At 41.5% G+C, this 16,515-nt stretch overlaps 2 protein-coding genes and 1 long non-coding RNA gene across 4 annotated transcripts in view; 2 read left to right on the top strand and 1 right to left on the bottom strand.

Moving 5' to 3' along the window:
- LOC148355081 (low-density lipoprotein receptor) overlaps positions 1-9,101 on the top strand; it is a 30,258-nt gene extending 21,157 nt beyond the window's left edge. Inside the window, exons 12-13 of the mRNA XM_088348976.1 lie at positions 1,896-2,041; positions 8,282-9,101. Of these exons, the coding sequence (XP_088205102.1) occupies positions 1,896-2,041; positions 8,282-8,314 (179 nt within the window). The 3' untranslated portion in view covers positions 8,315-9,101. The remainder of the gene's footprint in view (positions 1-1,895; positions 2,042-8,281) is intronic.
- LOC148355080 (uncharacterized) lies at positions 5,496-10,316 on the bottom strand. The gene is made up of 3 exons (XR_015852184.1): positions 10,116-10,316; positions 5,827-5,990; positions 5,496-5,750 (listed from the first exon to the last, which is right to left on the bottom strand). It is a non-coding gene; the product is annotated as an uncharacterized LOC148355080 (long non-coding RNA).
- On the top strand, positions 10,163-16,488 carry LOC148355079 (potassium voltage-gated channel subfamily V member 2-like). 2 transcript variants are annotated; one of them, XM_088348977.1, is made up of 3 exons: positions 10,163-10,295; positions 10,386-11,625; positions 13,043-16,488. In XM_088348977.1, the coding sequence occupies exons 1-3, from the start codon at positions 10,288-10,290 to the stop codon at positions 13,337-13,339; spliced, it is 1,545 nt and encodes a 514-aa protein (XP_088205103.1). In that variant the 5' UTR covers positions 10,163-10,287; the 3' UTR covers positions 13,340-16,488. The 2 variants fall into 2 exon arrangements, with proteins under 2 accessions (XP_088205103.1, XP_088205104.1); XM_088348978.1 differs by having other exon boundaries at positions 10,215-10,248.
- The last annotated feature ends 27 nt before the right edge of the window (positions 16,489-16,515 follow it).

Raw genomic sequence — 16,515 nt, 5'->3', positions numbered from 1 at the left:
CGTCCTTACCGAATTAAAGTATATGACTGTAACCAAATAATAACTGTAGATCTACAAATAACACAGAACACAGATTTGCTGTTTTATAAATGGTATTTATTGTCATTAAACAACAAAATTGGAGGGCTTTCCTTTTCAGAGTAGGAAAGCGATTTAGAAAGTGTCTGGGTAGCTGCACGCTAGAGTCTGGTATGCTCAGATTGACCAGGTCTTCCTGATGATTAAAATACAACCGTCCCGTATGTAGCCGTTTCCCACGAGTTGTGGCGCCAGGTCATCCGTTGCATGGGTAATTGTTTTCAAATATTGAAAAGTGCTTGAACTTTGGGTAAAGTGCTTGTAAATGCTTAAAATGGTTGCCATCTCTATCATCAAGTCTGCTTAAAAATTATGACGACACTCAACTCCGGTGGATTCACTCTTTATTATTGTATTTATTCTTCCCTCGAGATTAACGGCAGCCGTTATTAGTTTATATAGCTATGTCCTATGTAGCGTCATTACCCCCTACGGGTCAGACATACAGGCTACACCTGTACAGGGCAATATGAAAAGTGTATTAGTGTAAGGATTCAGAATCAATTATGAACATTTATCATGGGCCATGAAAAAAAATAAGGTAGTGTTTCCCTGTGGTAAATTGTAATGGAAAGAACTTCCTGCAACTGAAAAGTTTTACTTTTGGGATTTGTCTCAAAAGATATTTACACACATGTTGTCCAGATCCACAAGTATATTTAAGATTTACTAAAGATCTAAAAATCATGTCTTGATAAAATCGCATATGTAAATTGCAGATATATTTGTGTACCTGCAAAATACATAATTCATCCTAGATTTCTTCTTTAAATGGTACTGGAGAAAAAAGTGCTTGAATCGGGCCATTAAAAAGGTGTATGAACCCTGCCTCTATTTTTCCATGATCAAATATTTTTTTAAAAGCAGGGATCCACGAGGGTGCACTAAAGAGCCGCATGCGAGTTTAGTGGGTCCTGAAGTCCATCGTTCTTATCGATAGTAAGCATCTTCCTCCACCTTTTGGTGCTTTTGTCAGTCCAGAATGTTTTGCTGACATAATGGCTTTAAGAGAAACTTAACAAAAGAATTGCGCGTATGTAATGTGGGTTCATCAAGCTGTTTTATGTATGTGTACAACTGAGACCACAAACGTCATTGATGCACAGGCAGACACAGGCCCAAAAAGGGCGGGGCGATTGTTTAGCCAATCAGAACGCAGAATTAAATGCATGAAGAAAATCCGCAAAGTGGCTAAACCGCAATAGGCAAACCGCAATACAGTAAGGGATTTATGGTTCACAGATTCCTCAACTGCCAGGGTCGTAGCTGCACCATTTCCTGTGGTGTGTCTTGGGAAAGTACATTCTGGCTGCTCCAACCCTCTCCAGGCTGTTTATTTTGCGTAGGGGTTTGCTCCCTCGCATGAAATAGTTTCCATGGTACCAGATGCAGGACAAGCATTGCATTACTTGTGGCTTTGAAAAACAACCTTTGTGACGATGATGTTAGGACCTTTGCTTTCTTGTGACAGATTAAAAGCTCAGAGTCTGTGTGCAGTAAAGGACTTTGCATTTCCTGAAGAAACAAATGATTTATATTAAGTGACATACTGGTAACCATGGAAACCAGTACTGTTTCATGAGGGGGAGAAAACCCCTACCCAAAAAACAGGCCTGGAGAGTGATGGGGCCCACCGGGCTGTACTTTCGCAAGATATAAGGAGATGAACAGAGGCTACAATGACACAAGCACCTTTAAAAACACAGTTACAGAGGCAGTACTCTTATTTGATCAAAAAATGCTCGGGCCGATATTCGCCCAATCGGGAACGTGGGTGCATCCTACAAGAGGAATGTAATGTTATAATGTTCTTCTAGTCTTCTTGAGCATGCTGCTGGTGGGAACGGTTCTGTGGTGGTGGAGAGAAGAGTTCCAGCCTGCAAGAAATTTGAGGCCGCAAAGCTTCTCCCTGAAAGAGTCACAAGACCCACTGATGGGGGCCCCACGTGCATTTCTCGGCAAGGTAAGATGCACACTCGCAATACGGGTGTGATATAATTTCACATACGTCTGTTAGATAGTTGAAAGCGCAGCACTCGAGTGTTGATTGACAACCCGTGACAGTCTTGTGAGTTCACTTTCAACTCCTTTTATTGCGTCAATTTTTCTCTTTGGAATAGATAGGGATACCATTTATTAGGGATGCAAAATAGCAGTTTCATACCCAAAACAGATAACTTTTAAATTCAGGGTTCATATACTGGACTGTCTCAGAAAATTAGAATATTGTGATAAAGTTCTTTATTTTCTGTAATGCAATTAAAAAAACAAAAATGTCATACATTCTGGATTCATTACACATCAACTGAACTATTTCAAGCCTTTTATTATTTGAATATTGCTGATTTTGGCTTACAGCTGAAAAAAACTCAAAAATCCTATCTCAAAATATTAGAATACTTCCTCAGACCAAGTAAAAAAATAATTTTATAACAGCAAAACTAAATCAAACATTTGAAAATGTCCATTGATGCACTCAGTACTTGGTTGGGAATCCTTTTGCACGGATTACTGCATCAATCCGGCGTGGCATGGAGGCAATCAGCCTGTGGCATTGCTGAGGTGTTATTGATGCCCAGGATGCTTCGATAGCGGCCTTCAACTCATTTGCATTTGCAGGTCTGGTGTCTTTCATCTTCTTCTTAACTATACCCCACAAATTCTCGATGGGGTTCAGGTCAGGGGAATTAGCAGGCCAATCAAGGACAGTGATGCCATGGTCAGTGCACCAGTTACTGGTGGTTTTGGCACTGTGGGCAGGTGCCAGATAATGCTGGAAAATGAAATCCTCATCTCCATAGAGCTTTTCAGCAGATGGAAGCATGTAGTGCTCTAAAATCTCTTGGTACACAGTTGCATTTACTCTTGACTTGATGAAACACAGTGAACCAACACCAGCAGCTGACATGGCTCCCCAAACCATTGCTGACTGTGGGAACTTCACACTGGATTTCAAGCAACTTGGATTTTGCTCCTCTCCAGCCTTTCTCCAGACTCTGGCGCCTTGACTTCCAAATGAAATGCAAAACTTGCTTTCGTCTGAAAAGAGGACTTTGGACCACTCTGCAACTGTCCAGTGCTTCTTCTCCATAGCCCAAGTCAGACGCTTCTTCCGTTGTCTTGAGTTCAGAAGTGGCTTGACCATGGGAATACGGCTATTGTAGCCCATTTCCCGGACACGTCTGTGAACTGTGGCTTTTGATACCTGGACTCCAGCTTCAGCCCACTGTCTTTGAAGCTCCCCCAAATTCTGGAAGCGGCTCTTCTTCACAATTTTGTTAAGGCTGCGGTCATCTCTCTTGGTTGTGCAGCGTTTCCGGCCACATTTTTCCCTTCCAACAGACTTTTTGTGGATATGCTTTGAAACTGCACTCTGTGAACAGCCTGCTCTTTGAGAAATTTCTTTTTGTGTCTTACCTTCCATCAGGAGGGTATCAATGATGGTCCTCTGGACAGCAGTCAGATCAGCAGTCTTCCCCATACTTGTGATTTAGTTTACTGAACCAAGCTGAGTGTTTTTAAGGCTCAGGAAACCTCGCAAGGTGTTTCGAGTTAATTAGATGATTCAGGTGATTAGTTGAATAGCCTACTTGTATACTTTTTCATGATATTTTGATATTTTGAGATAGGATTTTTGAGTTTTCTTAAGCTGTAAACCCAATTCAGCAATATTAAAATAATAAAAGGCTTGAAATAGTTCAGTTGATGTGTAATGAATCCAGAATGTATGACATTTTTGTTTTTTTAATTGCATTACAGAAAATAAAGAACTTTATCACAATATTCTAATTTTCTGAGACAGTCCAGTAGGTGCTTGAAATCCTTGAAAATGCTTGAGTTTTAATATTGTGTTTTCTAGGATTGATAAGTGCTTGGAAATTATGATAAAGTGCTTGTCTATCTATCTATCTACCCTGAATATCCCCTGAGAGAGGTGACCGACTGCAAGACAAAATCATACACAAAAACAAAGAAAATTATAAAAAATAATAATAATGATAAAATAAAAAAGGGAAAAAGTAGCAAAAAACACACATACATTTATTGTATTTTTTTGACCATGGCCAACCCAAATGCCCAAACACCCAAACAAGTTAAGCACCTCGGCACCCAAGGTCATGCTTTCGTCCCTCCGGATGAAACGGGACACAAGAAAGCGGCCATGTCACTCAGGTCAGGGTGACACAACACACTCTTCTGTTCAACAGCAGGGCCCGATACCTTTCACTGGTTTACCCCTGCCGCATCATACGGGTGCCCTGCCCATCCCTTAGAACACGTCCAAACATCCCACTATCCTTTTTCAACTCCTCTTCACTCATTCCTATCACCAACAAGAGCTCTAACTTCTTCCAGTGCACTCATAACACCATTCATCCACGTCAATTACAGCCTTCCTCTTGGTCTCCTATCATTTACTTCTGCTAATATGTCCTGTGGTGAGGGGCCCTATCCCTCTGGGAGGTGTGAGAATTCTCCGACAGTGGTCCGCTGCGTGTTTTAAGAGGCGACTAAAGTGGAGGGAGCGAGGTGGCTGGTGATCCTCTCCTGTTGAGCTCTACTCCATAAGAGACAGCAAGGCAAAGAAAGGGGGGCGGGAGACCAAAAGGTCTCACAAACCCTAGTTATAGGTACATTAAATGTGAGAGGATGTGGAAGTAAAGCGACTGAGTGGAAGAAATAGGAGATCGGAAGGATGAGGACTAAAAGGAAGGTTGATGTGCCAGCCTTGAGTAAAGTGCTTTTAAATGCTTGAAATTGCTGCCATGTCTCTCAACAAGTTTGCTTACAATGACGCAGACAGTGTTTTCTGGTGGCTTCACTTTGCCATTGCATTTCTTCCTTCAGGATTAACAGCAGCTGGCATTATTTTGTACGGCAATGTATTAGCTAAGCGGGATATTTTGATGCACGGTCCTGAATTAAAGTGCCAAAAACTCTAAATACACGAGAATCTCATCAAAATGAATGCTGAAATCGTCTAGAAGGCACGTCAAATAAAAAATTGGAATGACAGACAGCAACTGAACGGCAAATTGTAAAGTGTCTGTTAAAGAAAAAGAAAGTCTCCCAGATCAAAGTAAAACATAGATTGAAAACTTTTTTTTTCACTTTTTCTTTGTTCATTTTTTTTTTCGCTAGTGTATTTTTTACTATGCAGTTTTTAGATTCAAGGATGTGACTTATCATGTTAATCGTCCAAAGTTCAATTACAGACTTTTGGATTATTCCCCCTTTTTTTCAGAAATGATCAAATTGCATGACACCTGATTAAGAGGACAAGAAAGGAAAAATATATCCATAAAATCTACAGTGCAACACTTTTTAAAGAGATTTTGTGATGGTGAAAACTAACTGATGTAAATGTATAATCAACAAATAAAATTGTACATGTATAATTAAGAAATAAGTGCAAATCATTTTCTTAAGGTTTAATTTTCAAGTCATAATGAACCTCACTTGTGCCAAACTGTTGACAAAAAAGCTTCTTTATAAACATGAACAGAAGCTGCAGATAGAAGTATGTAAACAAGATTGAGGAGAAGGTTAAAGGAATTTTTTGTTTACGAGGTGGGATTGGAGTGTGGTGCCAAGGGGCTGGCAGGTTTTGTGCTGAGCCTGAACAGGCCTCCCAAGAAGCGACTAATACTGATGTCCAGCTTGACATTTACCTAAGAAAACAGTGTATCGGAGAAACATTGGTCGGTGTGAGCAATGCCGAGATGCCATCTTGGTCAACAGCCTTACCGAGCAGACGAGACTGGAGAACACCGTTGATCAGGCTGATGTCAGCTGCAAAAAAAGTGATAGAAGTGGGGTCTTGAGGCCCTCACCTGGTCTGTTCGGCCTCTAGCTCTGGAGGTAGTGCACTTGTCTTGGGATCAAGAGGTCGGAGGTTCGATTCTCGGATCCTGCGTGTTATATGTCATTGTCTTTGGGCAAGACACTGAATCCCTAATGCCCCCAATAAGCAGGTAGGCGCCTTGCATGGGTGACTCCCTAGTGGTGTGTGAGTGTGTGTGTGAATGGGTAAGTGTGAAGCACATTGTAAAGTGCTTTGGTAGGTCTTTATTGATTTGAAAAGCGCTATACAAATGCAGACCATTTACCATTTACTCTTGTGGCTCACTCTCGCTGCACGTCCAATCACACTTTAAACTTTTATTTTTTCACAAGACAAAAACGTATTTGTCACAGGTTTTACACAATATGTAAAAAGTGAGGAGGAGAAGGATGTGAAAAGAAAACTTCTTAGAAACTCTAAAATACTGTATATATTGATATTCAATAATTTGATCATTTTTAATGAATTAAGAAATGATTGTTATAATGATGAAAGTAAGATATTATTGTTTATATAACTGATTGAAGATGCATCCAAAATTATTTTGAGGATGAGTGTATTATAAGCCTTTGGCTTCAACCCGTCATCTCATTTTCCTTTCCAGGTGATATATCCATTCTTGATGTGATGTTTGTTGCAACATGACTGGAAAAAAAAAATCAACGATAAATACAAAATACAATTGTCCTATGAAGCACTCTATAGGACTTGGCTACACCAAAACAGGACTCTATGAAATCTGTATTAATTCAAGGATTACATATCAATTATGGGAATGTATTATGGGCCATGCAAGAAATTAAGGTAGTGTTTCCCACTAGTAAAATGTAACTGAATGAACTTCCTGCAACTGAAAATGTAAGTTACATATTACTGTCATTTTTACCCAGAATCCATATGGGAAGGGATTTGTTCTAAAATAGTTTTTATCAGCGATTTACTCAAGCTCTAAAAACCACATGCCTTGTTAAACACACACGCTAGAGTAACTATCGCATTTGTAAATCACAGTTATATTTGTGGTCCTGCAAAGTATTTGATTCACACCAGATTTTCTCTCTTAACGGTACTGGATATATTGGAATATTAGCTTTTTAAAGTCCTTATAAAATGCGTGAATTCGGCCATGAAAAGGTTTACGAACCCTGAATAAGTTAATATCTAAAAGTCTTAATAACATTGTTGATTTGTGGTTCCCAAGACCCAATTTTAAAGTGTAGCATTCGTGTAATGCCTGAAAATAAAGTTTGAAAAAAACTCTCCTCTGTAAAAAAAATGCATACCGTCATACTATATTAGCACTGCCATTGTATTCTCGAGCAGCTTCCAGATGTTTCCTGAATGTTTTTTTTCGTGATGGAAGAATATGAGAAAATGTAAAATGGCTTTCTTGCATTGTGTACCACAAAGGACTGCAGTGGTTCTCCACCTTTATTTAGCAGGGGCACACTTTTTTTATTCAAAATCTCGAGGCAATGCTTAAAAAATTTGTTCCCGGCACCAGTTTTGGTTTTCTTTTTTAAGAATAATTTAAATTAATTGAGAAAATGAAGTATTTTATCATTTTGTGGTCACTGTGACTCAGGGTATTCTTTTTAGTTAATAATTCTGCTGTAATTTTAGGTTTTAGCATATAACAAGCGAAAGAGAAATGCACTCGCACCAACTCCCCTCTTGTTTAATAGTTTACACCCCATGTTTAAATGTGATATTTATTTTACGCAGTTTACTGCATTGGAAAACGTTAAAAGTATTTGTGTCATGCTTGTCTTCCTACAGAAAGCACATTAAAACAAAAATCTTTTATTCATCCATCCATTATCTGCACCGCTTATCCTCAGTAGGGTCGCGGGGGTGCTGGATCCCATCCCAGCCATCCTCAGGCAGTGAGCAGGGAACACCCTGAACTTGTCGCAGGGCACACAGGGACAGACAATTTGCTCGCTCATTCACACCGTGGGACAATTTTGGACCGGCCAATTAACCTAAGATGCATGTTTTTGGAATTTGGGAGGAAACCGGAGTTCCCGGAGAAAACCCACGCAAGCACGGGGAGAACATGCAAACTCCACAAAGGAGATTTAATCTCATAACCTCAGAAATGTGCTGCACGCGCGCTAACCATTGCGCCGCCGTGCTGCCCCAAATCATTTATAATATTTTTTTTAAATAACATTCAAAAAAACATTTCGACAGTTAGGAACAAAGCTATACACCTAATGGCACTCTTATGAGTTAAGTTTCCTGGGCTGTCCCTTAAAGAGAGCGGGGCGCCTTAACAGCAGACTCCGCCACGGTAGCCTTAAAACCTTAATTTGGTACACAGTGTCAACTAAGCTTTGCACTTTCCTCCGCCAGGGAATTCTTAAGCTGGATTTGGACGGTGAATGAAGAGGCTGTGGCACAGATGGCCAGACGCTTTCGCCCTATTTTGCCCACCCCACCCCACCCCCGGAGAGCTGCTGCGACTACCAACTATTTAATGAAACATGTCCCGGTTCTCGTTACCTGCAAAAATCAATTCAAGGTTTGAGGCTTAAGGTCACTCCTAGAAGCACTATACTGCGTCCCTGCACTTAGAATAGTAATAATAGGGAAATATTCCTTTTGTTCAGGTGAACTACCATAGAAATCATGTTGCTGGGTGGATACCTGGAAATAGTCAATTTTGACACCAGGTGTTTAAGTTCTCTTCAGTTTTTACCTAGATTTATTTAAATTTCCACTCATGTATTATGAATACGTGATTTAGCAGCAGTCGCAACCACTGTCATGTGCAGAACAGGAAACTTGTGTTATATTTATAAGTTTTTTTGTTTAAATAGCTTCGACAATGAAATGGTGCATTCAATCCATTATTGCTGACTTGTACGGAAATTATTGTTACAATGCTCAAATCAGAGTGGTCGTTTCTACTGTTTATCGTTTTGTCTCCCTGTCGTGTGAAATTTTGCGGCACTTTGATGCCTAAAGACATGTTTTTTTCTCTGTATGAATTTGATTCGGGGGGTTTCTGAGGAGGAAGCGGTTTGAAAATGTGGTTTTGGGTGTGACTGCTATATTTGAAAGACCTGAAAAATCTGATCAGCCTTAAACAAAGACAAAAATCTGGGAATTAACAAAAGTGTGGTACTCACTGTTGTGTTTTGGTTATTTATTAAAAGAGAGGCTTTATTAACGTGTGTGTTGTCTGCATGTTCTTTATCTGCACTTTAAAGGAAACTGGATTCAAAGATTAAATCAATGTCACTGCTTCTCAAATTGTCCGAGTTCAGGACTCACATTCCTAACCTAATTACAACCTGCGAGGCAAATCAGGTAAAAGTTTTCCACTTCTCAAATGTATCTAAATGTTCAGTTTAAAGCACAGTAGAATATGCTCCCCCTTTTTTCGGAAAACAAATGGAACAGCAAAACATATATAACTCCCTAAAACTGCTTTAAAATTGCCACATACTAAACAAAATATTAATAAAGCATGTACCTAAACAACAATAATCATTTGATTATGTAGTTAATAAAGATGAATGTAGTGGTAAAAAGCTAATAATATAATGATTTTGAAACATTAACTACCTTCCAGCACTTCGATGGCAGACACTCATACACAATTGTCACATTTCTGTTCTTTCCCACTTTTCCGTCCCCTTATCACTAACATTCTTCGGACCCATTATCAAAGGCAGAAAAGGAAACAAACTCCCAATAAAATGAGATGTAATCCTTCAAAAAAAAAACTAATTGACTGAACAGGAAGAAAAGATGGACATTATTCCTATCCAGTGTTAAAGGGTTTAATTGACTCTCCATTTTTCTTCTTGGCATTATGGGTCTTGACCCAACACTTGAGAAACACTCACCTAGTTATTTCTTTTTTGTAATCAAATTTTCTGTATGGAGATGCACACTTAATTTTTTTATGATAAGTTATAAGAATCTTTCAGGTCAGATCATGGGTCTCAAACTCGTGGCCCATGTTCGATTTGCCTTTTTTGACAGTGAGAGCTGCCGTTTCCTTGACAGGTGGAGATCAGGGTTATGTTTTCACTGAATTTCGAGACAACTGTGTCTGCCTATTTTGCCAGGAGACTACCTGGCCTCTGTGTCTTGAAAATCTCTAAATCAACTTTGTTTGCAAATCCCCGCCACACCCACAAGATTTACAACTTATTAAGGAAACTTGGAGACTCACCAACAAGATTAAGTATCTCAATCGTTTTACTCCTGGTCACTGTTCTACTGACACATCGAAAGGTCTTAGTGTCCTCATCGGGGGAAGACCGTCAACAGGAAAGACTGCCTTTTACTGGAATATCTGCGCAAGGGTGACCGCATTGATCTTTTTCTTGACTCAGCAAGCTAACATGCGCCGGTACTCTGGCTTTCCTGTGGGGTTTCCTGTTTTTCTTTTTTCCTTTTTTGTTCCACTTCGCTGGCGCTGACTTCCTTCCTTTAACTGCAGGGTCATGGCTGCCGAAGGCACTCTGCTGCAAACGCGCCTGCAGAGTCGCCGCAGAACCATCAATTGCCTGTCTGAAGGTGGGAAAGACAAAAATACATTTGCCTTTTCTCAGCATAGTGCGGTGAAAGCGTGGAGCTCTCTAGAGATTCTGGACTCTCCAGAGAGCTTGACCGGCGCTAACAAACCTAGACAACTGCAAAACATAAAAGTGAATGTTGGCGGTAAAGTTTTCCAAATCCCTAAAAAGTGTGCCATGAAATATCCCAACACCCGCATTGGATCCCTCGCCGCCAGCACCGACAGGGCACATCTTGCTACACTCTGCGATGACTACTCAGTTAAAAACAACGAATTCTTCTTTGATCACGACCCAGCATTTTTTCATCACATCTGCCATTTCTATGGCAGTGGCCAGCTGTGGGTCATCCAGGAAATGTGCCCCATCAATTTCGAGGAGGAAATGGCGTATTGGGGCCTGAGTCTGAAGGACACGACACGATGCTGCTGCCTGCTGTTTGAGGAAAAAGTGGATGAGATGAAGGACAACCTGAAGGTGGAACGAGAGCTGATGGCCGAGATTGAAGTCAAATACAACGATGAGTCATTTGAGGGTATGCTGCTCGGGAAGGTCCGCAAAAACCTTTGGAACCTGGTAGAGTACCCGTACTCCTCGATCCAAGCCAAAGCCTTGAGCGTGGTCTCCAACCTCTTTGTGCTCTTTTCCATCGTCGCAATGTCCCTCAACACGGTAGAAGAACTTCAGAACTATCGAATCGGCGGGAGGACCCATATGGAGTGGGTAGAGATCGTCACAATCGTCTTCTTTGCTTTGGAGTATCTGATCCGTTTGGCCACAACACCAAACATACGGATCTTTTTGATGAGTGGTTTGAACTTTGTGGACCTTGTGGCGGTCATGCCTTATTTCGCCCAGATGGTCTTGGAAACCGCATTCTCCTTGAGTCAGGATCATGGGGCTTTGTCCAGCATCAGCAAGCTGAGTCCCGTCTTGAAGGTTGTCAAACTGCTGAGGATCTTCCGTATCTTGAAGCTGGCTCGACACTCCACTGGCATGAGGGCCTTTGGGTTCACGCTGCGCCAGTGTTACCAGCAGGCCTCCTGCATTTTGCTCTTCATCGCCATGGGGATCTTCACTTTCTCCGCCCTCCTACATTCAGCTGAGAGGGAGATGGAGGGTTCACCAATCAACAGTATTCCTTCTGCCTGGTGGTGGGCAGCAGTGAGTAGACAAACACGTCAGTTTGTTCTTTTTGTGTAAATGACTTTTTATATTGGAGAGGAATTCATTTTAAAAAAAGGGCCTGGAAATGGGCACATCCTCTGAAGGTGGATGGTAGTAATTTGTGCAATAGTGCTGAATTCACTCATGACCAGTGTTGGTTGTGTTACTGAAAATAAGTCATTAGTAACCTTAACTAGTTATATCAATTAAAAAGTACCTCCGGATTACTAACACCCAAAAGTAGCATGTTACTCTAAAAGTAATTATCTTTTCGCAAATTACCGTGTATACTCACATTGACGCAGACCACCTAAAACTGCTCAAAAATGGCCACATAATAAAGAAATGGACAATAAACGTGTACACCAACCTGTGGAAGTAGTGAAGCCTTCATATTTCTTCTCTAGTCTTGAGAGCTTGCAAACAAACACTTGGCCGAGACACTCCATATCCATTTTGTCTATGGGCTTCAAACCTTTTGAAGATTACCTCCTCTATTGCTGAGTATTGTCCAAGATGTTTCCTTTTTTACAGACATGGGATATGGCAAAAAATAATTTCACAAATAAAAAGACTGATAGGCTGGTGTATGCTGTCAGTCAACTGCCACGGTTGGTTGGCGCACAAGGCACTGTGTCCACCCAAAACAAACTGCGTAGCATGGCAACAACAAATGTTTAGCTGCTCGTCACATTGAAAAGAAATTCATTCATGAAATCAGACTCTGAAAAAAATCAGAGGAGCGTAAAGAAATGGTGAGCAATAGCTGGTGCTCTGTGGATTATTATCGGGTTTGGGGAGCAACTGAGGTGGCGTTGGGAAATAAAGCAATAGCGGTGGCACAGGTCCGCTGTACTGTTAAAGGCTACGTAGCAACTCTCAGAAGCTACCCCTGCTGAGCCTGTATCTCACCAATGCCAGATCAATTACACATGAAACGGATGCCCTGGAGTTAAAACTTGTGGAAAACCACTACATTCAGGACCTGCCTCAACCCGGGGACACCCAGGGCTAGCGTGCAGCTAGCCAGTCGCTCTCTATATCGCTTTCTAACACTGAAAGGGGAAGGCCTCCAATTTCTCTGTACTTTTGTATGATGTATAATTCAACTATGATTCTGTAATCTGTGTTTTTGTTTGTAGATCTATAGTTGTTATTTAGTCAGTCGTATACTCTCAGTCTGTAATGACGTCATCTTAGGGTATGTTTGACCCTTGAGGGCCTTAACGAAGGGGCGTCACTACTTTGCAGATTTTCAAGTTACGTGGAGGTTCTGGTCCCCATTAACCATGATAATTAGAGAGAGATTACTGTAATTGCATTGCAAGAATGTAATTACTCCCAACTCTGCTCACGACACAATCAATTTTTAAAGAAATGAAATAAACTGGCCTTTCCTTTTCTTTCATCCCAGGTCAGCATCTCCACCGTGGGCTACGGTGATGTGGTCCCCGTGACCGTCCTGGGTCGTATAGTGGCCTTTGGCTGCATCTCCTTCGGAATCATCCTGAATGGGATGCCCATTTCTTTCCTTTTTAACAAATTCTCCGATTACTACGCCAAGCTCAAGGCCCAGGAGTACAACACCGTCCTGGTCCGGCGCCGCCTGCAGCTTAGGAGGCGTCTTCGCCACAGGGTGGACGCGTGTTTCCGTACGACGGCGGTGGAAACGACGACCTCCGCAGAAAATCTTTATGAAGTTCAAACTTGATTTGGAGAACCTAGCTGTTTGTGAATCAAAGGAAGATTTATAGAATTACGAGAATTTCGTTAACCATCGGTCACCAAACTAAGGCCTGCAGGCCGTATAAGGCCTGCCAAAGGATTCAATCCGGCCCACAAGACGATGCTGGGAGAAGCATAAGAAAATAAATTAGCCACTACCTAAAAGGCGCTTCGAAGTACAATGTATTAGTATCCATCCATTTTCTGCACCGCTTATCCTCAGTAGGGTCGTGGACCTAAGACCCTTCGATGTGTCTTCGGGCAGTGGGCAGGGGACACCCTGAACTGGTTGCCAGCCAGTCGCAGGGCACATAGAGACAGACAACTCACTCGCTCAATACCACTTGTGAGGCCCCTTCTCAAGGTTTCCTTTTTCCTCACGCTGAGGTTTTGAGTTTTTCCTTTCCCGCATGTTGGTTTAAGATTAGGTAATGGTGTAATTGCAATCCTGTGCAGTCCTTTTAGACTTTTTTTGTCATTAAGGGCTATATAAATAAATTTGACTTGACTTGATATTCATACCTAGGGACAGTTTGAACCAGCCAAAACACCAGGAGAGCCACGCAGGCACAGGCAGAACATGCAAACTCCGCACAGGAAGGCAGTAGCTGGATTTGATCCCATGACATCAGGCATGCTAACTAACCCCTCATCCGCCGTGCCGCCTGTATTATTATTTTTGTTATTTATTTGTTTATCCTGGAGTTGCATGTCTAATCTTGTAGACAATATTCACTATGTTTTAAAGACAAATAGAGACAATTCAAATCTGCTGTAAATATTTTTTGTGCTTGCACTAATTGTCGACACCTTTTTTGTGCAAATGGTTGTTTTTTTCACAATCTTTTCTTGTATCAATTCTCACACTTCAAAATCAGAAGTTAAGAAAAAACACAATTTAGGTCTTGTGTTTACTAATTGATTACTTGAGCTCCTGGGTTGTCAGGAAGAAAAAACAGTGTATATGGAAGCATCTCACATGTGTTAATGAGGGCAATTCAGTCCTGTTTATAATTGTGTTAAAATTATATTTATTAACAAAAACATTTCACTCTTATTTATGAGAGCATTTCAGTCACAAGAGTGAGATACAACACAATTTGTGGTCGGTGACGTGCAGTGTGACACAATTACATTTACAAATAGATTAACCTTATCTGATTCTTCATTTGATTGGCGGATCAAGAAAGCAAGATATCTAATGTAGCATGGAAGAAATGTCTTATTGTCTTAGATTAATTTGTAAATGAAGTCTATGTGCTGAAAAAAAATTAATCGAAGCATTAATAGATAGCGAATACTCCATTATGAGACAGTTCATGCAATAAGAAAACAAATACTTAATGGCTTGATCTGCTGTTTGCGGCAGTGGAACCAAATGGAGGGAAGCGGGTATTCATTAACCAAAAACCAGGAAGAACTAAAACAAGGGAGGTGTTAAATCGACTACTGAAATGTTCATACCAGAATCAAAAAACAAACTTGACACGGTGACAGAAGACAGGATAGAAGTGGCAAGAACAATTTTATCCAGGGTGATTATGACATGTGCCGTCCTAACAGTCTAATTATTAAGTGTCAGGGTTATCACCATCAGGAGTGGGGAGATTGGTCATTGGTTTGACAAGTTTTGCACCATCAGGTTGGTGCCCTGTGGTAAAGGTGGCGTGCCAGATCCTGACATCACCTCCCCTCAATGGCCAGACAGTCCAAAAACAACAAAAAGATCATGTATGGTGCAGCAAACAGTCCTTGGCCAGAACAGGGGACAGTTGAAAGTCCTTGTTTTTCCCCACCAAAACAGGGCAACAAGCAGCCAAGTGAGCTTCTCTTCACCAGGACAGGAACATTCTCACCACTAGGACAGGGACAAGAAGCAGCCCAGGGACCCTCCCCTTGAAACCTGGACAGGATACAGAAGCGGTCGAGGGACTCTGCCCCTGCTGCCGGGACAGGGAAGTGGAAGGATCCTGAGGCGCCTTTTGGTGGTTGGGTAAATCTGTCACGTTTGCGCTGATGGATACAAATGCAGGGAAGCCAGGGTGGAGTCAGGTGTGCCCAACAAAGGATATAATTTAATAACAAAAAAAAAAACAGGAACAAAAACAAAACAGGTCTCAATACAACTGGTAAAATGTCCAAACCAGAAACAAAAACCAAACCTGACATGGTGACGGAAGACATAATAGAAGTGGCATGAAATTGACGATTACCAGACCCTTTGTGCTAACCAAACAGTCCATAAAGGTTCAAGGTACTCACTATCAGGTGTGGGGAGATTCGGCACAGGTGTGCCCAGTTCCACATATCCTGGTTGGCGCCTTCTGATGAAAGGCTAGAAGACATTGCTGGCTTGCGATACTGTTGCAAAGCTGTTAACATTATAAAAGACAATTCTCACCCTGGCCACCACCTCTCTGACCTGTTGCCTTATGGTAGGTGCTACAGGTCCTTCAAAACTAGGACAAATAGGCACAGAAACAGCTTGTTCCGCACACAACCCTAAATAAACGCACAAAACTGAAAACATGTTTTGCGATAATTTTGGGTTTATTTCACCTTTTGTTGTTGCCAAATGAAACTGTGAAAAAATGTATACTATTACACAAAGCTGTGAAACAAATATGTGAGTGTATATTGTTGATTTCAACAAGGCGCGTCATGGCCACCATGTAGAAGTAACACATGGGCCAGAAACTGTCAGACAGAACGAAAGGAAGACTGAGATCACTTGCGCTCGTTTCTTGGTTTTATTGAAAGGAAGGAAATGACAAGGTGGGATTCTTCGATCCGTTGGTTGGTTGATTGACGGAACTTGACAGGCGGGTGAAGGCTTGCCGGGAATGTTCGTGGGCAGGCGTAATCGTAGTGTTGTTGGCCGGGGCTGGAGAAGAAGGGCGTCGTAGTATTCGGAAGAGTGATCAGGAGTCAGACGGGCAGGGCAGGTCGTAGACAAATTCGGAAACTGGTCGGCAACGGAGATCAAGCAGAAAAACAGGAGGCAGGCAAAGAGGTACAGGCTTTCTGAGCAGATGGCAACAGATCGCATAGTACAATCAGACAAAGTGTTACCGGAAACTGGGGATTTAAATGTACAGGGTGCGCCAATCAGCTGTCCTGGCTGTTGGCGCCAAATCCTGAACACAGGTGTTCCCAATCCGG

This window comes from Urocampus carinirostris, chromosome 12 (genome assembly GCF_059441175.1).
Source record: "Urocampus carinirostris isolate Australia breed hairy pipefish chromosome 12, RoL_Ucar_1.0, whole genome shotgun sequence".
Lineage (NCBI taxonomy): Eukaryota > Metazoa > Chordata > Actinopteri > Syngnathiformes > Syngnathidae > Urocampus > Urocampus carinirostris.
The sequence above is the reverse complement of the archived record's forward strand: the minus strand, read 5'-3'. Positions and strand labels throughout refer to the sequence as shown.